This window comes from Lepisma saccharinum, chromosome 2, assembly GCF_977018435.1.
Source record: "Lepisma saccharinum chromosome 2, izLepSacc3.1, whole genome shotgun sequence".
Taxonomy (NCBI): domain Eukaryota; kingdom Metazoa; phylum Arthropoda; class Insecta; order Zygentoma; family Lepismatidae; genus Lepisma; species Lepisma saccharinum.
In genome coordinates, this window is record NC_139230.1 from 210,183,484 (window position 1) to 210,207,937 (window position 24,454).

Sequence of the window (24,454 nt, forward strand, 5' to 3'; positions counted from 1 at the left end):
GGCGGAGTGGATATCACAGCGCGCTACGACGCCAGATGCCTTGGGCTCAAGTCACGGCATGGGTGTGAATGTGCCTTCATCAATTTCATCATGTCATCACTCATCATCATCTTCGCGATTAGCCAAGATTGGCAGAATAGAGAAGAAAAATAAGCCAAATCAATTTAACAAATTCTATCCAAAATCATTTTTAATGATAGTGTTAATATTCTCCCACCAGTGGTACTTCAAATTAATACTGACCACTTAAGTAAAACTCAAATTCTATGTGTGTTTGTTTGTATGAGCGATTCAATGTTTTTTTTGTTAAATTTCATCTTCCTGATTGTGAATGATTAGCCGAGGCCTCTATTATTCAGTATTATTCGTTAAATCTGTGGAACTAGATACAAATGTATATGATAGTCATAATAATAACAAACACCATGTTAACAACAATTAGGCTATAGCATAATGCGTTGCTTAACGCATTTGCTACTAGTATTTTATGTAATTGTTATGCAGTTTCTAAAGCGGCCCGGTACTATTTATTTTACGACACGCCACGGATTATATCCGTTATTATAATTATTATTTGTGTTGATTAATATGAAGGAACCATTTGGTTCCTTCTCCAAAAACTCATGAAGGTGAGACCTTGTCATACCTAAAAGAGAAATGGAAAAGCATTAGTTGCCATACGTAAAGATTTCTCGGGGCTCTATATTATAATACGGCCTCTATATTTTTACAGCGAGAACCTTGTGATAAATGGATTTTTATTCCTCCTTTGAAAAAACAATACGGCAGCAATCTTTAAAAGTGTCTATGGTTTCTAATCCAAACTTTAATCTTTCGATTTTTTTCAATTGAACGCTTGGGAATGTAGAACTCTGCTCTGATTAAATAATGCTCTACAGCGCCATCTCTTATCGTAATATGTAATGAATTCACACCAATGTTCTCTGTGTTGAAACTCATACATACCTGAATCCAAGCTTCTATAGTCACGTGCAATGTGCATGTAATGTCCATTATTTTTACTTCTCGAGGTTATTCGCGTCTATGAAGATAAATAATGAATTGATGAAATCGATGAAAGAACAATCATTGCACATCATGCTGTACCACGAACCTAGAACTCCTGGCTTGTTAGTGCGTTACTCTAACCACTCCACCAGAATACACCCTCACGAAACCAGAGTCCGATCCTGGTGGGATTTTTGTCGATTCCTGCATAATAGGCTCTGACTCACCCAATCTCCCAGTGCTAATCACATCACCTGCTCATATCTCCCTCCCTCCCTTCTCTCTCTCTCTGATGATGAGAGCAATGTATGGCTTCAAAACGATGTAAGCTATACTCTGTACCAACTATATCTGGAGGAAGTGAACAAAAACAAGTCTCTGCGCAAGTAGTGACGCGAAACGGCTCCACCAATGAACACGTGAGAGGGAATGGGATTGAGTGGAGGGGGAAGCGATTGCAGTTACCAGTCTTCGAAGAGCGTGTACTGTTTCGCTCCGCCCACTCGATTTCATCCCCCTTCTCTGCTGCTATGCGCGCCTTGCTATGCGGGACAGAGTATGACGTCGATTTCACCTGGCTGGTAAATCTCGAACGTGTGTTCGAGTTAAATCAATTATTAAAAAACAATGCATTTGACAAGTTATCACTATAAACATTATATACATAAATATGCTTGTGTTAAAATTTTCTTCACCATTATCTGTTCATGATTTCAAAATGTAATTACAATTATAAAGTATTATTTCAAGAACAAATTCTATAAACTTTTATTACAATGATTGATTGATTGATTGATTTGTTTTATTTTACTTCGCTTTTCTGCCACTTTTGGTTAATTTGGAAAAGGAGGATGAGGTATGATATGATGAACCTGGTGAAGGGACAGTAACAAAGAATACCCATGCCTACTGGGATTCGAACCCGGGATTTCATCACAATGGTACGGGTAAAGGTGTACAGCAACTCGTTCATCTGTAAGAGATGAAAAAAATCTCCAAAAACAAAATATTGAAATATTAAGATGCAATATATAGGTATTTTATGCTATTACATAATTGCTATTGAAAGTAAAAAATATTCGCTTATTATATGTAACAAGAAAGTTTACGAACCTTCCAAGTGACATGCAGCGTTTCAGAGCCAAGGACTTTGACTCTCACGTCAGTTGGTGGCCCCCCAGGCTTTTCTTCTGTTGTATTAATGCCTACTACTTCACTGGAGTTAGACACGCCCACTGAGTTCTGAGCCATGACACGAAGGTGATACGTGTGGGCGGGGCGAAGGCCAGTGATTTTGGCACTTATTTGGTCTCCATCTATTGTTATGTGAGGTAGGTTCCCTTGCCAAGGCACTGCAACGAGAATCATAACTATATATTAAAAGGTGGCAGCAGTGGTCACTTTGCCCAATAGATTTGCTGCACGTGGCATGTCACGTCACATCCCACGTGCAGCTTGTCATTCTCAAATAGAAATAAACATTCAGTTTTGCAAAACATTTTTATTATCTTAACTAATAATAATGTGCTAACACCTGTCCTGGTCCGAGTGCTTACATTTCAATTGTTCGAAAGTTTTATCTAAACAATGATATGGTTTAAATTAACTACATTCCAGCGCATGACTGTAGATCCTAACACTTGCGGCTCCTTGCAAGTAAATTTCCTATGTCACATGCCAGAAGAGGAAACCGGTTTTCTCTACGCAGACAGCGCCAGCTGAACACAATCGAGTTGTGTTTGCGAGCGCAGCATAGACGGAGGCCTAGGTCTGATGAAGCGAAGCAGGTGAAGTGACGTGGGAACATTCTATGTTTTGAAGGAGATGGTGTTCAATGAATAACTATAAGAAAAAATATTTGCAATACATATTTATTTGGGTGTGCACATGCGAGTGTGCGAATAGGTAGAAGCCGCTACTGGGCTTAATGGGTATTGTTTGTATAGTGCGTTCGGAAAGCCGGAAAATATTTCACTTCCGGCGAAGAACGTGCCCTTTGGGGGGCGGAAACTACATTAATTCCCGAATCTAAAACGTCCCAGACCCCAAGTTTTTAAGCCCTCGTTTGTCTGTAATGGCGTCTTCAAAATGGCGGTCATGACGAAGATTCTAAACCTGAAACCTCTTAGTTTATTGCAGTTATTTATCATTCATGACATCAATTTTCACCTAATTTTCAGTTTATAACTGTATTATGATAATAAGAAATTAGAAAGACCAACTTAATCAAATAATATTAGATATGGCGGCCAATATGGCCGAGAAGAGTCTAAAAATAACCCTTTAAGCTATTTGATCATATTTTGGATCAAACCTTATGTTTTGGATGTGCCAGAACTCAACAGTAGCATTAAAACTAGTGTCGAACTAAGCCCATGAAATAATAATAGTTTAATTTTTCACAAGCTGTATATGTGCAGGGTGTTTCAAAGGTCTTGACACCATAGGACAAGTGGGTTATTAGTGCAGATGGCAAAAAATGGAAAGAGGGGAAAGTTGTTGAAAATGTGAGGTTTTCAATATAATGTGCTTGAATTTTCAACCTAGCATGCACCGTTGAGGCTTTTCTCTGGTACGAGCCTCAATGAGAACTGACATTGCCTTGTTGGCACATGCTTCGTCCTTAAGGGGGCATTTGAATTATCGCAACACCGTACTGTACTCGGTGAATTTAGAATGACGACGCACAATTAGAGACATAAGAAGTGTGTGTGTGTGTGTGTGTGTGTGTGTGTGTACAGAAACATATACGCACAAGCACACAATTACAAAACCTGTAATTGTGGCTAATGTTATCTGAAATAGAGGTTGTTCATTAGGGCATAGTGCTATGAACAAAGGATAAAATCTCGAAACGAAAGGGGTCTTAATTTTTCTCTTCTAATCAGGGTAGATCACCACTAAAACATATTTGCGCTCAGACATCATCTTCTGCTGGCGCAAACCGGAAACACCAACAATAATGACGATTAAGAGGATAACGGTTCACGGAGACTTCGCCTTCGGTGCCCTTGGTTCGCCGTATCAAGTAAGTTGTGTGTGTCTCAATGAATAAGGAAAGACATCTGGTACCGTTCATGGAAAGGAAGGGAGCAGTGGAGTGGACCAAAACCAGCAGGAAAAAAATGTAATGATTCGTGTGTTACGGGTTGCAATCTACCGTCATAACGCTGCTTCTCTTCCAGACGTTTCTGGCACACACCCATAGGGCCAGTGGCACGCACGGATGGAGTCGATATCCATATCCAATTTTTAGTACCATTTTTGGAGATACTCTGGACAACTGGGAGACCTTAACCTCTGCTGGTTTCGCTATCTTTCCTTGTCCCAACACCTTGCTTCTCTGAAGTAACTTCGATGAGGAGCCCTCCACCGTCACTGCCCGGTGGTCCTATAGGCATGTTGTCACGACGGAGCTCCAATTCAGGTAGCTTAACTTCCCCAAGATTATCTGTTTGTCATGCATTTTCTTCGGAGGCACATAGTGGTTCGCACCTAAGTTAAACTGCATGCTATAGCTGTGCATAAACCGGACTTTAAAATAAAAATCAAAAGTCGATGTCCATTCTTGGGCGATTCATCACCATTAGCAAGCTCTCATCTTCCGAGGGAAGCAGAGGTGATGAGACGTTACCTTCAGCACAGACAAGATGTAGTTGTCGAAGGGAGGAAACCGCCGTTTAGTGACGTGACAGAGCTTCTTCTAGAAGATAACAAGAAATTGTGGGTCAGAGTATCCATTTCCACAGTCAGAAATGGAAGAATCCGCCAGCTTCCGAAGAAAATGCATGACAAACTGAGAAAATTTTGGGGAAGTTAAACTACCAGAATTGGGGCTCCAGAATATGAAACAGTTTCGGAAGAAAGTCATTTTAAACGGCTAGAGAGAGGAGGTTCTTTACACTTCGTCATGCAAATGTGAGAACTATACTAGGTGCCAGTGTGCCGCGAAAATTCTGAAAATAGAGTGTGACTTCTTTTAAGGTCAGAGATCCAATACACTACTGCACATGATAGGAACAAATGCTAAGACCATCCAGAAGAACTTGATGGCACTGCAAGGTATCGTGAGAGAGAAACAAAGAAATTAAAAATACGTGTACTCGTATTTATCAACCGAAAGTACCTCTCTTCTTAGGACGTCCACGAAGTCACTGCCATTTCGGACGATGAAGGTGTAGATGATCAACACTCCGTTCACTCTACGCGGAGAAGACAAAATAAAAACGAAAATTGTTGCAGCGGCGAGGGAGGTACCATGTACTCCATCAGCAACATAGACCCAGTAGCCGCCGTGACAGCAGCCCTATAGGAGCACCGGATAGTGACGGTGGAGGGCTCCTCATCGAAGTTACTTCAGAGAAGCAAGGTGTTGGGACAAGGAAAGATAGCGAAACCAGCAGAGGTTAAGGTCTCCCAGTTGTCCAGAGTATCTCCAAAAATGGTACTAAAAATTGGATATGGATATCGACTCCATCCGTGCGTGCCACTGGTCCTATGGGTGTGTGCCAGAAACGTCTGAAAGAGAAGCAGCGTTATGACGGTAGATTGCAACCCGTAACACACGAATCATTACATTTTTTTCCTGCTGGTTTTGGTCCACTCCACTGCTCCCTTCCTTTCCATGAACGGTACCAGATGTCTTTCCTTATTCATTGAGACACACACAACTTACTTGATACGGCGAACCAAGGGCACCGAAGGCGAAGTCTCCGTGAACCGTTATCCTCTTAATCGTCATTATTGTTGGTGTTTCCGGTTTGCGCCAGCAGAAGATGATGTCTGAGCGCAAATATGTTTTAGTGGTGATCTACCCTGATTAGAAGAGAAAAATTAAGACCCCTTTCGTTTCGAGATTTTATCCTTTGTTCATAGCACTATGCCCTAATGAACAACCTCTATTTCAGATAACATTAGCCACAATTACAGGTTTTGTAATTGTGTGCTTGTGCGTATATGTTTCTGTACACACACACACACACACACACACACACACACTTCTTATGTCTCTAATTGTGCGTCGTCATTCTAAATTCACCGAGTACAGTACGGTGTTGCGATAATTCAAATGCCCCCTTAAGGACGAAGCATGTGCCAACAAGGCAATGTCAGTTCTCATTGAGGCTCGTACCAGAGAAAAGCCTCAACGGTGCATGCTAGGTTGAAAATTCAAGCACATTATATTGAAAACCTCACATTTTCAACAACTTTCCCCTCTTTCCATTTTTTGCCATCTGCACTAATAACCCACTTGTCCTATGGTGTCAAGACCTTTGAAACACCCTGCACATATACAGCTTGTGAAAAATTAAACTATTATTATTTCATGGGCTTAGTTCGACACTAGTTTTAATGCTACTGTTGAGTTCTGGCACATCCAAAACATAAGGTTTGATCCAAAATATGATCAAATAGCTTAAAGGGTTATTTTTAGACTCTTCTCGGCCATATTGGCCGCCATATCTAATATTATTTGATTAAGTTGGTCTTTCTAATTTCTTATTATCATAATACAGTTATAAACTGAAAATTAGGTGAAAATTGATGTCATGAATGATAAATAACTGCAATAAACTAAGAGGTTTCAGGTTTAGAATCTTCGTCATGACCGCCATTTTGAAGACGCCATTACAGACAAACTAGGGCCTAAAAACTTGGGGTCTGGGACGTTTTAGGTTCGGGAATTAATGTAGTATCCGCCCCCCAAAGGGCACGTTCTCCGTCGGAAGTGAAATATTCTTCCATTTTCTCTTGCTTTCGAACCGCACTGGTACTCGTACAGTAAAGTACACTTCTGGGTTGTAACGGGACCACAAAAAGTCTATGGGGCTGTTGCAACTCAAACCTGTCCGTGACTGTACATACAGGATACTTTATATAGGTAACTTCAAATATAAAATACGACTGAAAGTAGGAAGTACATGGTATGGTGTCCATTTTGCACAGATATACATTTAAAGTGTGTGCTGTTTTATTTGATTTGATTCTTATTATTTAGCGTCGCTTTTCTGCCACTTTGGTTAATCGCAACGATAAGGATGAGTGATGATATGATGAAGGGAGACTCACAGAACAGAAAAGACTCGGGTTCGACTCAATTCAAAATTTGATTGATTGAGTTTGTTTTTAAATTCTCTTTATGGACAGAAAGGCAAATCGTGTCTGGACCTAGAGTTTAAAGTGGGATCCGAACCGCTATATGCTATTTAACTGAGATGTGAATATTGACTTGAAGGCGTGTTTAGTGCAATCACAAGTCAATTGCAATAGGAAGTACGATCATAAGAACATACATAGCTTTGAATTATTGGAGCGGGAAAATGCAGTATTATACGTCAATATCAATCATTTCCATACACTTAAATATCAAATATCATATATGAGCCATTGGGGAAAACTCCTCACCGCTCCTTTCGACGCCGCATCTAGAGGACTATTTTGCCTGATCCTCACCAGTGGTAGTACGGGATAATGCTACTGAAGCAAAAGTATAAAAAAACACTGAAAATGGGAAACATAATTGTTCTTTTGAAAATAATTCTTGACGTAATTTCCATCTGAAGTCACGGGATTTATAAAAGAAAATTAAAAACTGAAGACTTGCACGGGAAGGATGAATAGAAAACAGAGGATATGAAACAACAAGAAGGATCGATCATGAAAACAGCCAAGAGGCAAAAAGGAAACAAGCATAAGGAAATCAATAAGGCCGGTCAAGAGCAGAAGTGGAGAGACTCCTATGGTTGTCTTCCAGTTTTCAATGTAATATTAGTTTAGTTCTTTAGCATGCAATGTTAATTGGGCATTGTCTATTGCTTTAAACTATACTTATTCTAACCCTAGTTTCGAGAGAGCATCTCTTCTCTAGGCTTCAGGTGAAATTTCTTTTGCCGGTGTTGGGAATATATAAATCTATTGCTCTAACCAGTTACTCCACAGCATCCCCCAAGTAGTAGTAGAGTAGAGTAGTCGGTTAGAGCAACGGATTTATTTTAAAAATCACAGGTCTGTCGTGGGTTCGATTCCCACCACCGGCAAAATAAATTTCACCTGAAGATAAACGAAGATGTGTTCTCTAGAAACGAAATGGTAGATTAAATATAGTTTAATGTACTAGACAATGAACTATTGTCACTAACATTCACAGAATTATTAATTTAGTTCTTTGTGTGTGTGTATTTTGATATTAAATAAATTAAGAATTTCCCGGAGTGTACACTTGTTGAACATAGATTTCATCTTTGTTCAGCTCCAAAACTATTTCATGAAATGCGAGAAGTTCGTAATGTAGCTTTCGTAATGATAATTAATTGGGAGTGCAGCTTAGTTGTTCATCCTTTCTCTTTTCATAGCAGGGATGGATGACCTTCTCGGAAGGCACCCAAATGTCAAAGTCTCGTCCACGCAGTATACCCCTATAAACTGCATTTGTGTAGGCCAACGAGGTTCTGGCGTCTGGACCTACAGCCAGTATAATCCTCTGTGGGGTTGCGTCTTGTCATGATTTGTCCTTAACATGTGCCGAGTGGCCCTTTAGAGCCTGAGCTTTTAACATGGGTATGGAGATTTTATTTCTCAGGGAGACGTGTTGATTTTAGCTATGGTAAGGGGTTTGGCCACGTATAACACTATGTTGTTGCAAATAGTCTAAGAGCTGAAGTACCCACAATTTTCATTTCAATCAATCAAATCCTTTCATACTTTCGAAAAGAAACTGTGATATTTAATTTTGTCATGTGTTTAAGACAGTTTCAGCTAGTTCTTCTAACATAAATTCTTAAATCAGTTCCACTTATTTTATGCCTTCTGTATGAACATATGTAACAAAATCTGTATATATCGTTCACAGTCCCCCCATATCTGTCCCGGTAATCTCTGGAGCAAGCGAACGAAAACAAGTCTCTGCAAGTAGTGACGCGAGACGGCTCCACCAATGAACACGTGAGAGGTAATGGGATTGCGTGGAGGCGGGAGCGACTGCAGTTACAAACCTTCGCAGAAGCGTGTACTGCATCTCTCCTCCCACTCGACCCCCCCTTCTCTGATTCTATGCGCGGCTTTGCTCCAGAGATAGCCGAGACAGAGTATAGTTGAATTTAAAACGAGTATAGTAAAAACTTTGTAAAGAACTGTTCGTTCAAGTGTTATAATTGAATTTATTTATACATAAATAAATTCTGAACTATGGTAATATATTCTTTTTGAGCTAGGTTTGTAGTAAAATATGAAAAAGTACTTTGAAGTTACCTGATGCATTTTTGTACTGTACAATATAGGACGTAATTGGGCTGTTTCCATCATACGGGGCATCCCAAGTAAGGTTGACCGTTCGACTGGAGTAGTGGATCACTCGCACGTTCCTAGGAGCTTCAGGAGACTCCTGCATCATGAGGTGCAATTCCGTTCTGTCGCTGCCATAGGCGTTGGTGGCCTGGCAAGCGAAGGCGGTGGAGTCGTTGCGATGGATGTGTCTGAGGGTCAGGCGGGACTTCAACCCCTGCTCTAAGTTCTCTTCCTTCAGACTCGTTCTCGGGTGTCGGGCTGGGTCGAACCTGCGTCCTTCTCGGTACCAAATGATGGTGATAGGCTTGTCGCCTTCTGCCACACACTCCAATGTTGCTACCTCGCCTCTTGTAACGGTGACATTTTTGGAAGAAATAGCAAATCTGGCAGGCACTGAAAAACAAGAATGGCAATATTTAAATTATAACTCAGTGTTCGGAAAATTACTTTATGAAAGTAACTGAACTATAGTTAAAATTGCTAGTGTTCGAAAAATTACTATATGTCATTTTAAAAAGTAATCCAGTTACAGTTACTGGAACTTGAAAAGTAATTAAGCTACTTTTACAGTTACTTTCTGCTGATTTTTTTTTTCCAAACAAATACACACAAGCGATGAACATTAATTATAACGAAATAAATATGTGGAGACTTAATTGTGTTTTATTTATGTCTCTGGTGCACAAAACAAGTCTTCAGATATTAATATTATTACAACAAAATAAACAAAGATTTTCTTTTAAATGTGAAAAGGTAAAGATACCCCTGAGCATGTGCACACATGCCATAAAGGCATATGGGGTAATGTGGAGGTAGAGCTCCACATATTCATAATCTGGGCAATAGTTGGGTTAATGTGATCAGTAGGGCTAGGATTTTCATGACTTAGCATATTTTTTTGGTAAGGGTGATGTTTTCCATAAATATATAGAAATTATATTGTGAAGAAACTAATTGAATTAAAGTGCTATTTAAGGGCATATTTTGGCATATTTGGCCATTTCTACGTGATAAAGCATATTTTGATGGATTTTCGGTCATATTCAGCATATTTTCGCTTTTTCAAGAAATATAGTCATTTTCCAAGTGAATTCGTTCTTACTCCCATGTTCACTCGAGAGTTGTTTTCTTTTTGACTGCAGCAAAATCTTTTCATTTTCGATTGAAAATTTACAGAAAACATTCATTGTGCATTTCAACTCATCAGGGCCCATAAAGTAAACTAAAAATAGTATATATATGAAAATATTTCAGCATAAGTTGGATATTGATGTTTGAAACAGTCTAGATATAAGGGCATATTTTTTAAAATTATAGTGCATATTTTGTAAAATTTTAGGTCGTAAGAGCATATTTAATTTTGCGTATTTTGGTGATTTTTAGGTCATAAAAATCCTATCCCTAGTGATCAGAATCACACCCGGCCTCCTTTTCTGCTAGGGTAGCTTCCAGGTACCCATTTACGAGGCTGGGTGGGCCTCAGAGCCGCCCCGAAAAAGGAATGGAAAAGTTCCTGGTCCAGATCACCTGCCCCGGGATTTTTAAAAAAATAAAAATAAATGTTTCTCTCTTCCCCTTAAAAATGTAACTGTTACTTCCAAACACGGACTGAACTTAATATTCAAATTCGTGCATGTGTCACTTGATTTAGAGGGTGACTGGGGGGGAGGGTGACCTTCAGTGCTAGCTCTTCATTTACAAAGGAGTCTGCAAGTGAGCGAGAAATAACCGGCGAGATAAGTAAAGTTACCACGTGCTTATTACACGGTGCCAAGAAGCCACATAGGGGGTGTGGAGGTAGGTCCTCACTTGTAGAGGTGATGTAATCAGCATCATTCTCTGGTCGCCTCTACCCCCTAGGATCTTCCGCGTGGCAGTCAGACACCCTATCGACGGAACCATTGTGGCTTCACACGGGGAAATGGGAAACATGAATTATTACTTCGTGAAATATATCAACACCGGCGTCTGACTGCCAAGCGGCAGACTCGGGCTGGGTGATGTAAGATTTTTCCGGCCTTCGCACAGCATAAAGCGGCTCTGGGCTCACCCAGCCTCAAATCAATGGGTACCGGGGGGGTAAAGGCGGCCGGGGCGTGGTGTTGATCACATCACCTCAAAAATTGCCGAGATCTAGAATGTGTGTGGCCCTACCCCCACTTTCCCAAAGTGGGCCTGCATGGTACGGTGCTATACGCACGGGGAACTTTACCTTACCTAATACAGTAACGAAAAAGACAGATAGAGAATGACAGAACGATAGAGAAACAGGAGAAGAAGAAAATTAGAGTAAGGAAAATAGAAAGAAGGAAAGAGATAGATAAAGAAGAATAAGCAGATAGAAAGAATGAGATAGAGAAACAGATTAAGAAAGGAAGATGGAGAGAGGGGGAGGGAGAGAGAGAGAGAGAGAGAGAGAGAGAGAGAGAGAGAGAGAGAGAGAGAGAGAGAGAGAGAGAGAGAGAGAGAGAGATTCACATTTTCCAAGGTGATTTGTCCACATCCATACTATAACTCTTTTCAGTTCTTACGGGAGCCGCTCTAGAAGCTGGCAGGGGAAGTAGGGAGCGGGGAAGCGACCAATCCAGCACGATAATAAACGTAGCAGCCTGTAGAACGAGTTTCACGTAGTGCTTTTTCCGGCCGCGTCGTTTCTCTCGGCGCCACTGCTGTTGTCTGGTTGGTCTGTTGCGTAATCCCCGCTCCCCACTTCCCCTGCCAGCCTCTAGAGCGCCCGCCGTAAGAACTGAAAAAAGCTATAGTCGTGCATAATATCCTTATCCGTTCAAACTATTTAATAGCGAGTAATGAGTTCATTCTCATTCTTTATTGACTGACCCTGATAATTAACACTTTTGTAATTGCTTCAAAATATAAGATCTCCAACAAACTTTTTAAAAAGTTAATAGTTAGTGTTTTTTCAATTTTCATTTTGGCTATCAGTAACTCTGTCACGTTTCACTTTTTCAAGAAATGATAGAGGATTATGTTACGTATACAAACGGATCTTTTATACGCACCCTCTCAATCAAACACACACACACACACACACACACACACACACACACACACACACACACACACACACGTACCCCCCACACACGCATCTCATATCAGAAAGAATGCCTCAATAAGGGCCTTGCATTAAGTTATTAGTCTGATTACAATACACCGTGCATTATAGAATACAGTGGCGTGCTCAGAGGTCATTATAACCCCTCCTGGCCCACATCTTATAAATGAAAAGATGGTCAAATAGAGCCACTGTCCACTGTCATAATCCCTTCATTCCGATTATCAAACCTCCCTTTTGAAATTCATGAGCACGTCACTGATCGAATATACACACATTCAGTTTTACAAAGCAGTGTGAGTATGTTATGAACGTACAAACTAACGCCATTCCTTCTTAAAATCAACTCTTTTTGCCGCAATACTTTCGGTCACACTGAAAGACCACTAGAATTAACATCACACCACAGAAGTTCAAAAGCTTTCCACGCTTTGTGCGCTATGCATGCAATTTTCTTATTTATCAAAAGCCTCTATGTACAAAAAAAAACCTTTTTATTAAAACTTCAGTTTTCACAACCGAACGATCAAGAAATAAAGCTAAGTTCTTTGAAAGAAAAAATAGCAAAGATGATGAAAGAAAAATACGGCTGAAAGCTTGGGCGAGCAGAAGCCTACATTTGAATATTGATCGAAAGGGTCCTGCTCAGTGGGGAGTAGTGGATGGGTATTTGGCTTTTATCTTCTCGATATTGTCAACACCTGGCTTTTACAATGGGAGAAAAATCTAGGAACTAAGTTAATATCGAAAAGTGAGTTCACGTTCAAGCTCTGTGATGTAACCAGCGTGTTTACATAAATTAAATCTCATTCCTATATCAGCATGAAACATAAGAATGCAATGTTATCAATGTTAGATTGTATTACATCAACATCGGGGATTAATAAAGCCGTGGTCAGGTCTCTTAATATATTCAGAAATTTCCTACAGTAATAAAGGTTTGCAATCTCAACAATGTGCATGGTCATTTAATATAGAAATAGATAATGTTTTTGAAAAGAACTTTTGTTTCGATCTTCAATTATAGCCCCGACTCCGTAAAGGAAGGTGGAAATGTAATACAAGAATAAAGGAAACAGTAAACGCGAGTTTTGGAAGATTTCTCATGTCGACGTTTCGAGAGAAAAAGGGAATCAAAACAGATTTTCGCAAAGTAGATCCAAATTTCTGTCGCGCAAGAAATATCTGGCGTTAGAGCTCCGGTCGCTGCACCAGGGGCCCGTGAAAGTACCAGGCGTTAAGGTGATCTTGGGAACGGTGAGCGACAAAAATTCAAAACCAACGGCGATTCAGGGGGATCCACCCGCAAGGTTGTCTGAGTGGTGGGACTCGGGCCGACCCAGGAACATCGGTACATAGTGCCAGAAGTGGAAAAAATGTGATTTTTTCGTTGCGAGCAATGCGACAAACATGGGCCGATTTGGGAATTTTTAGATAAGAAATTAAAATTAAAATCGTCGGAGATTCTAAACAATGTTTGTAATATTTTTGTGCAATTCAAGTATTTCAATGAGTTATGTGTAAAAGAACCACTCTTTGTCTTCATGTAGGCAATTATGACCAGTCCGTTCTCGGAAAATAATTGTCAATTTTGCTTCTATCGGTTAATAGAGAGAAGGGGCGAGTGGTTGCTTAAAAATCAATAGGTATGCAAGTGTCAATCTCTATTATAGGTGATGACATGGAACAACGATGATCAATATGCATTGGTAATGGAAGTGGACATGGAATTCATTTCAAATCTTTCTTCATAGATTCATTTTAGAAAAATGCAGAATGTGGAGAATGTTTGAAATAATAGAATTGAAGAGAAGTACTGAATGTTTTCTGTATTTTGATACTTAAATAGCATTTTTACCTTATACTGAGTTTCTGTCACTTGTAGCTAATCGCGGCGATGAGGATAAAATATCATTAAATTAAATTGATGAAGGCAAAGTCACAACGGAGCATTTATGTCGATGATTCGAACCTAGACCCTTCGGTATCGAGATGGTAAGTCTGTCACTTGACGCGCTCTGTCACAGAATGATGATTATATGAAACGGATGAGAGAACAAACTTCATACTCTGGATGCCACTCGAGAACCTCCAGTGTCTAGATAGTGACTCGAGCACTTCACGCGCTCGGCTGCAGAGGCGACTGTTATAGTGATTAATAACTTATATCAGACAATTTAATACAGTTTTAATTGATGAAACGTTATTATTTTTAGAATATCTGAAGCAATAGAGAAGAAGGGTATAAGCCCATTAACAATCCATTGGCATGCCACTGACTAACCATCTCGTACAAAGTAAAAATATGGACATATACAGCTTACCTGTGACCATTTTATTCGACACACAGACACATTTGTTTGGTGTAGATAAATTTGAACCTGGAAGGGGGAAAAACCAAGAACTAGTTGATTTAAAACAGTATATGGTGATGAAGTGCTAGGTGTGTAATCTGACACTGTAACTTGGCATAAACGTTACAAGCATCTTGTGCTATCTTGGACGATGTCATTAATTGACACGTAATTCTGAAAATGATTCTGGGAACAGTTTAATGTGAAATTGAAATTAAATCGTCTAAATATTCAAAATTTCAAGAGAACTCAGAAAATATGTCCTAGCATGCGGCTAAAAATATGAAAACAGTAACGTATAAATTAGCAATAAAAGCACAAAATGAAGCCAATTATCAAGAGGAATATCATCTGTCCCTGAACAGTAAGTACACTACCGACAATAAGTTTAAGACCACCAGGAAAAAGTGCCAAAAATCAGTAGAAATGAATGTATTTCGTAATTAATGCACAAGAAACAGATGTAAGAGTCTGCTTGGCAATGCACAATACAAACATACCGTAGGTACATCCACTATACATACTAATGTCACCTCATATTTTGCTTTCATCAATATGTCCACCATGGGCCTTAATGACAGCAGCGCAAATACTCCAATAGTTTGTCCAGATAGGATGGTTGAATGTTACGCCAGGTACTGTTGATGAATTCCCATAGCTGTTCAGTGTTGCTGGGTAACTTCTTCCTGATGTCCCTATCAATTTGGTCCCATAGTAGTTCAATTAGTGAAAGATCAGCAGACTGTGGTGGCCACGTCATGAGAACTAATGCCCCTGATGTTGCCTTGCGTTCCAAATACCGCGTGCACAATTTGGATGTATATTTGGGATCATTATCTTGTTGAAAAATAAACCCATTACCAACATGATGACGACCAGAGGGGATGGCATAGTGCACCAATATCTGATGATACCCTCTTTTACCAATGTTCCCTGAATTTTATGAAGGTCCCCCATCTGGTTTCCGGCAAAACATCCCCACACCATTACACTTCCACCCGCATGTTTCACTGTGGCAACAAGACACTCTTCTTTCATTCTCTCGCCGACCTTTCGACACACAAAAGTTCACCTATTGCTGCCATATAATTCATAGTTGGATTCGTCGGTCCAGAGTACCCGTTTCCAGTTATCCACAGTCCAACCTTGGTGCATTTTAGACCAAGCCAATCGTTTCGTCTTGTTCACACGTCGTAACAATGGCTTTCTAGCAGATACTTTACCATGCAGCCCTTCTTCACGCAACCTATTCTTCACCGTTGACGCAGACACAGGCGTCATTCTGTTGTTATTCAGGGAAGCAGCGATGACTGGTGCTGTTAGGCGCCTGTTCCGTTTGCTAGTTACTGTAATATATCTATCGGCAGCTGCAGACGTTACACGAGCTCTTCCACTACGTGCACGGTCAGCATGACTGTTGGTTTTACGGTATCTGTCCAATGCACAATGAACAACAGTCTTGGAAATATTCAGTTTTCTTGCTATCTCGCATTTCGAATAACCTTCATCTTTCAATGCACATATCACAGCATGCTTTTCAACCGAAATCTCCTGTTCCCCACGATGACGGGCCATTTCACACAGCTCCACTTACCTTGCACACCTCACACACAATAATGGGCTCGCAATGTCACCTGCATGAACAGCAACTGACCCTGAGCCACTGATAAGGATGCGCATGAGTCTGGCTACCTTACTGACCGGTTTCATGCACACAGCTGCAATGTTGCCAGCTTCAGCAACGTGTTTTGTCACTTTCCATTTTGCCAACCACATGCTACACATTCGGAAAAAAATTGGTTTCGCGTCTTGCGAGGTTCAAACTAGACTACATTGCATTTTCCATGTGTATCATCTTCACGTCTTTCTTGGACAGGAACCGTTGGTTCCATACAGCACTCCATACTGATTTTTTGGCCGTTTTTCATGGTGGTCTTAAACTTTTTGTCGGTAGTGTATATACGTATATCCTCTAGCGCAACACAAAAATGAAAAATCTCATCATAGGGACGCTGCAGCTCAGTTCATTGCTAATGCAGGACAAATTTCAATTTCATTTTTCTCCCTTATATCAAAAACACATCGATAAAACTTTCTCAGTATGAAGAAGAAGGATGTTAATTAAAAATATCCAAAAATGAGAAAAATCGATTCGGGGTGTTTTGATTTTGATTTGATTTAGTTTATTTTACTTCGCGTTTTGTGCCTCTTGGCTAATTTGCGAAGATGGGGATGAGTGATGAAATGATGAAATTGATCAATGGACATTCACAAACAACCAAGCCCGACCGGGATTCGAACCCGGGACCCTTGGCGTCGCAGCGCGATTTGCTAACCACTCGGCCACAGGGTCGAGCTCGGGGTGTTTTGAGCTGTTCAAACTTGAAATTTGAACATTTGAACAAAGTGTTCAAATTTACTAAGTTTCACCATTTGATCATTTCGTAACATGCAACCGTGTTTCCTCTTTACAACGAGCTCAAGAACGCTTCTGTATCTTTGTTCTTTCCCGAGATATACTTAATTGAAAAGAGCATGTTGCTCAAAAATGACATTTTGAACAACCCTCATATAATTCGTAATAATCATATTTCAACAAATTATTTTCACAAGTATCGGTTTTGGAGCAAAGCAAAGCTGTGTACCAAATATCATCAAAATCTGTGACTATGAGGGTCAACTCCTGCCTGATTTGACATGGAATGACCCATATATATATATATATATATATATATATAAAACACACACACACACACACACACACACACACACACATATATATATATATATATATATATAATGTAAGTGTGGGTGTGTAATTCTTGATCTCATGTTGACAAAGTCACATATACTTACGTAAGGGCTTAGAGGGTGATTCAAAAGCCCCTACACCCCCTACAAAAAGTAAAGGAGTTAGGCTGGGTACAAATGGTCATGATAGAAACAGGTTAGGCTTAGGGGGAACCATATTGGTGTGTTCCAAGCGGACGTCCGCCATATTGAAATCAACTTAAATTTTTTGAATGAGAAGGGGTGATGTGATATATGATACTGTTTTCTCACACCTGAAAAATAATACATGTGTTACAATCATGCAGTCGTAACTTTTTCCTGATTAAAGATAGGTTGAAGAAATTTTCAACACTGCATTTCTCCTGAAATTCTAGACTGATTTGATTGTAATCTGATTGCCATGCGGGAAATCCGGGGTGGGTGTTCTAAGTTCGGAATTTTCCCGGCTTTGTCTCTGCATAAAGCGGCTCTAGGGCCCACCCAGTCTCAAATCAAATGATACCTGCGGGAGGGGGGGAGTAAAGGTGGCCACAGCATGGTGCTGATCACATTACCTCCAAGGTGGCAGACATCGAAAATATGTGGGGCACACATACCCTAAATGTGCCTTCATGCCACGGTGCTATATGCACAGGGTACTTTAACTTTACCTTTACCTGTATATATTGTATTTGTTTCTGTGTCCCTGAGTAACTACGTTTATTTTTTACATACGGATATACGAACCCTCTGCTATACCAATGGCTGAAGGCCCCCTAAAGACTTACTTGTCTCCGCCCCCCTCCCCCCCGCACTGCAGGGTTTTGCGGCTTGTAGATCCGGCATTGCTCCTGCTAATTTTAATACTAATCTGTATAATTTTTGTACTAGGTAATATCTATTTAATCTCCACCGGAGAAGGAGTTTCAATCTTAAAATGAGTTTTTCAGAACTGACCGAGTAAATAAAAATATAATTATATAAGTTGTGCATAACTGCATGTTATTCATTTCGTCAGGCTTTTCACGAGACTCTCCATTATTGGAATGGTACACACAAACAAGAAAACAAGAAAAACATTCAATATCGCAATTTAATGGCCTTGTGGCACCATTTAATATCTTCCAAACCATCTAATTTTGAGGCTAACACTAGAAAAATTAAAAATAGCAAAAATTAAGAACCATTTTGTGATATACAACATATTTACATTACTTACCATGGACAGTAAGATGAAGTACTTTGCTTAAGGCAGCTCCAATACCGTTGCTAGCTTGGCAAAGGTAATAACCTCGATCTTCGGACCTAGCATCATGTATCCACAAGGTTCCATTTGGCAATACCCTGTTATAAAAATAGTAATTAATTATAACAAAATTGCACCTGAAAAAACTAAAATACACTACTACAGTAATAAATGTGAACATGTTTAAAATAAGATCATATGCTATTTATTAGTATGCAATATTTAATATAGATATATCTTTAGCAGTAAGTTGTAATATACAACAGTAATGAAATATACTCATTGGAATGGAATTTGTTCTTCAAATTTTACGATAAAGCTTAAACGCAGGCATTAAGTCAATTTAGACCTTTCTCCTATTTCAATGGCTAGTAATGAGAGTAAGTCAATAGCTTAAAACAGTTAAACGTTAAAGTATTTAAATAAGTCACACAACGAGAATATTACTATTACAGAGTGAGATGATTCATTCATTGATTTGGTTTATTTTACTTCGCTTTTCTGCCAATTTTGGCAAATCACGATGAGGATGAGTGATGATATGATGAAATTGATGAAGGGACACTCACAAAGAAAGCTCATGCTCAGACCGGGATTAGAACCTGGCTATTTGACGCGCTTTGCTTACAACTCTGACAAAGTGAGATGAGTTTTCCATTCAGGCATATTTGTGAGAGGTCAGAACCGCTGTGCAGATTTTTGCATTCATTTATGTGCTTTCTTGTTTAGTTGGAATATGAAATAAATGTTCTTATTGCGTGGACATACCTCTGCTTGTAGTAAAACCATGGGTAATGTAGGATTAGGGGGCAGAGTGGGCAATCTTCCTGTTAGACATGTCTAAACCTAACAATATATCTTCAACGAATACAACGGTGAAAGGTTGACAGTTAAAAAAAATCATTCGCCACTGAAGCAAATGCAGAACATTTTGATCACAAGTCACTATCATAACCTTTACTGTACGTTATTGCAGAAACTAATTACGATCGATACCATATTAATATATGACTCAAAGCAAGATGAAATTTTCACTTGAACAATTAGGGAGTAACTTCTATGCATTCAGGGTATAGCCCTAATGAACAACAATTAAGAAGAAAGAATTGTGGAAGTGGCGATACAAGAATGACGAGAAAATCTATTTCAGTCTTTGAAAACCAGTATGATGTTTACGCTCTCAACTTTGAAACGGCGCAAGTTGTTTTTCAAAAAAGCAAATTAAAGTTTCCCCTGTTCTCAACAGTTGCTTCATTAACGCTTTGAAAAAAAATTCCCCTCGCACCGACAGGGCTTCGTGTCCATTTTTTGGCCATGTATTAACACGACCTGTCTACAGTCATCTAAGAGAATTGAGAACAAAGCAGAATTTACAATAGTTTCCTCTCCTTCCCGTCTTTTGTTCTAATGATTATGTCATCTTAAAGGTTTCTGACCATGAAACTAATTAAAACACCAAGTAATGTTCTTAAGCAATGAAACGATTGTGCACATACCCTTTCAAATTTCATTGTACTGCTTGTACAATGTCAAACGATTCCTTGTTTTTTTGAGGTTTCATCTAACAACGAACAATATGTCTAGGTGAGCTTCAGATCATAGGAGCGTGTAAATTTCCAAATCCTAAGAATTTGTCAGACAGGGTTGTTTATTGGTTTGATTCGCTTGCAATTTTTTTTCGCATATCGCCATTGTTGTTTATATACAGGGTGTTTCAAAATTATTTGAACGATGAAAACACTTTCCATGAGCAATAAAACATAATCACCGATCAAATATGCCGTGAAATACATTTTAACACATTCTTGTTTCTTTTTTGGAACGGTCCCAGCGGGATATCAGGCTGACCAGTTGTAAAATGGCTGCCGTAATTGGTGAAACGTTCTTGAACATGCTGACGACCTGACTTATGCCACAGCTGACACATGACAGTGCAGACTTTATCTATCAGCTCGATGGAGCCCAATGTCACTTCCACCCTAATGTAAGGGAGTTCCTTAACGAGAGATTGTCACATCACATCGATGGATTGGGGATGCAGCGTACAATTACCGTTTGCAGATTAACGAAGGATGCTCACATTGAGCATTTGTGAGTTAACTTCGCGATAACCATTGGCAGTTAAACCTGGACAGTTACACTAGGTATGTGTGAAATTGCATCTTAGTTTGACCATTTATGAATAAAATATAAGAAGTTGAAATCGTTCAAATCATTTTGAAACACGAAACAAAAAAATATGTTTTCCACGACAAAGTGGTGAGGACTTAAAAATTAGTGTTTCTTCCAACTTAAGTTACGTAAGTAAAGCCATTAGTTTAAAGGGAATTAATTTTCAAATGCTTACCTTAATTTGTTAAAATTAGAGTTTAATGCTTTCATTCAGAGAAACATTTTTAATTCACTGCAAAATCCGACCTCCGTGGCGGAGTGGTTAGCACAGCGCGCTACGACGTCAGGGGTCTAGGGTTCGAATCCAGGTGTTCGAAGGAACACTCACCATTCTTTGTGAGTGTTCCTTCATCTATTTCAACACTCATCCTCATCGTCGCGATTAGCCAAATTTGGAAGATAAGCTACGTTAATAACAAAAATTAAAAAAATCACTGCAAAATCCTAAGAATTATGATTCTAACAATGTAATATGCACAATCATTGCATAAAAATTAATCTACGTTGAGGTGGGCATATGAACAATAAATATCAAGAATATTTGCGTTATGTTTTTAATAACGAAAATCCCCTTGGAAAAATATCTTTCATATATTAGTTTCAACAATTGTCACGTTTTTAGTAATAAGCTAAAACCAACACAACATGAACACCTTAGTCTATTTTTTTACAAAAATATATTTGTGAACTATAAACTTACACAATAGGTCCATATGTGACAATTTAATGTTCGACATTCATAAAATACAGTTATATTTCGCCTCATATTTATTCTTGCCACGACCATTCTATATATAATATATTTTTGAAATATATTACACTCCAAAAGTTTGTGTTTCAAATATTTTGTCATTTTTGTTTGCAGGGCTAACAAATTTTGGTGTTAACTCTTCGAATTCTCTTTCCTTCCTTATTTATTTTAATTTTACTGCCTCATGAATGACGTAATTCGCCAAAATGCAGAGGTGTTTCATTTTGATCTTGTTTTTATAACAATCATCAAGTGTTACTTCCTGAATAGGTACTTCCAAGCATCACTCGGTGATGTACTGAGTGAAGTATTTAATAATAAATAAAGAACTTTACACAAAGATATTAAAATCTTCTTTGAAATCGAGAATTATTCACTAGACACTTTTAAGCTCAAATTCTGTTGTCAGCATTCACATTCAGTATGTATATTTCGGCTCTCTTCAACACACAAGTTAAATTTTACTTTATTTGCTAAAATTAAGTGCCCTTTACTCATTTTTACGAATTTTGGTACGAACATGATTGTTTTGTCTTATAATATCGATCGTCCATCCTTAGTACACACAATCCGAGCAATTCAGAATTGTTTAGAATGCTTAGTAGCAATTCGCCAATAGTCTCTCTAATCTCGTAGAGTCTCACTATGTTTGTTTTTTCTAGTTTCACCAAATTAAAATAAATACTTCATCATGTGTATCTATATGCATATCACATTATTTTTTTATAATTTCCTTAATATCTTTAAGATTTCCTTCTCTTTTATTTGTACTTCCAAAATTTCCTCATTGAAATTTGCAAGACATCCTTAATATAACAAGTGCTAGAGACTCAGAAAGTTATTTATTTTAACTGCTTATGATAAGCACTTTGAAGCTATTTTCATTCAAATAAACATTCAAATAAACGTGATGAAGGGATTTCATTTCTTTTTTTTCCCTACTATTTTCTCCAAAATTATATCCATCGATTAAGATTCAACAAAATGAAGTAGCTATTACTTTAAAGAGTTTGAAGTACGTATTTCCTAATTTTGAAAGGATTCTCTCTTTGATGCTGATAATCTATGGTTTTCCTTTTAAAAGGAACATCTTGACATCATGTATTTCATTTTTGTTTTCTTTCATGTAACTCATGAGATTAAAGTAGAATTCTCTTTCAATCTTACTGACTTATTTTGTGTCATAAATTTTATTTTGTATGCCATAGATTTGGACTTCTTACATATCTTTTGTAAGAATTTATAAGGTAAATACCTACTAGTGGAGGAAATTGTCTTAAATAGAAAATACATATCATTGCATCTATACACCTATATCTTACAGCATCGTTTGGGAAATATATATTTTTCTTAATTTTATTTCTGCAAGTCATATTGAATATTCGTATCTGTGTTTGTCTTGATATGTTCTTATTTATGCTTATGTACACACACTATTTATCTCTCGATCTAAAATAGTATTCTTTATGAATATTTTCACGAGTTTTATCATTATTGTTAATCATTTTTGTTTCAAAATTAATATATCTCCCGTATGAACTGTTACGTTTCGTTCAATTGTTTTATCTGTATCACTGGATGTGTTGGTATTCCTCTTAAAAACTCCACTTACAGTCCATGTGTCCATAATTTAAGCCTTCAATGTTTCTCAACATATATTTGTAAATTCTTGCTGCAGTGTCTCACAAAATACGAAAAAATATTTCCTTGTATATTCCAATCATAAATGTTAATTCGTTATTCCAACTTTTATCGTTCTTGTATTTACAAACGTGACCACATTAATATACGTTGGTATTCTTCAACTACGCGTATATTCTATACAATTCTGCCTTAATAGAAGTTTCATTAATGGTAGCTGATTCTGTTCATTCTGACGCATTGATAGTGATCTATGAGTAAGGTCTTGTATTTCATTTCCACTTACCATTGAATTCTCCCTTTCTTACATGCAATATTACCATCCAAAATTTCTTGTAATATTTGACACCGTGCATGTCCTTTTGAAATTGTCGGCTTGTAAACATAAGGTAAATATAATGTTGATTCAAATTTTATACTTTATTTGACAAGTTTATTTCACTAGAAATATATTATATATTTTTTGTTCAATACAGACTTGTTACTTTACAGTGAAACACAGTTTTCAAGTAACAGTTTTAAGTATGAAGCAACAGTTCGATGTTACCATGAATAACATGTGTTTCATATTCTTGAAACAAAATGTACTATACAATATCCATATTATACTAGTGTTTTAATATTTTTCTGACATTTTGGCGGTAGACATTCTGTTCGATTTGACTTGGTAATAATAATATATTATAAAATTAATAAAATTGAATCATGGTATATTCGTGTGCTAAAATTTTAAAATCTAAAGTAAAATGCTTTGATACTGTTGCTGACATCATAATTTTAATGTAGGAATCATTTAAAGTATATTTTATGTAAACTTTAAAAAATATTTCCGAATAAGCATGAACCCATAGTTAAATAGCGTAACTCCAACGGGAATCCTTTAATAAATTTGAGATTTTTTACTGAGAATATATCAATATTTTGTGTGCCAATGGCATTTTCTAGTTCATGATATTCAGTGAGTGTGATATAGGATATTTAACGATATTTTGTTGACCATAAGAACCAAATGAATTATCACATTTTAATATTCGGTTATAATCATGTACATCCTGAAACATTAGTAATATCACGTCAAATCAAATTTCTTTCTATGTGCAATTTCACATTAATATTCAACATTCACTTCTGTTTCTTCAAATGATCCTTGTCAT

The 24,454-nt window shown here is 38.1% G+C and overlaps 1 protein-coding gene across 2 annotated transcripts in view; it reads right to left on the reverse strand.

The window, feature by feature from the left end:
• Positions 1 to 24,454, reverse strand: part of LOC145984293 (cell adhesion molecule Dscam1-like) — an 875,949-nt gene that overhangs the window by 78,880 nt on the left and 772,615 nt on the right. Inside the window, exons 17-20 of one of the 2 annotated variants that reach the window (XM_083117934.1) lie at positions 18,710 to 18,834; positions 14,689 to 14,745; positions 9,256 to 9,684; positions 2,122 to 2,360 (exon numbers count right to left, since the gene is read on the reverse strand). In XM_083117934.1, the coding sequence (XP_082974060.1) occupies positions 2,122 to 2,360; positions 9,256 to 9,684; positions 14,689 to 14,745; positions 18,710 to 18,834 (850 nt within the window). The remainder of the gene's footprint in view (positions 1 to 2,121; positions 2,361 to 9,255; positions 9,685 to 14,688; positions 14,746 to 18,709; positions 18,835 to 24,454) is intronic. The other variant, XM_083117935.1, reaches the window with a different exon arrangement.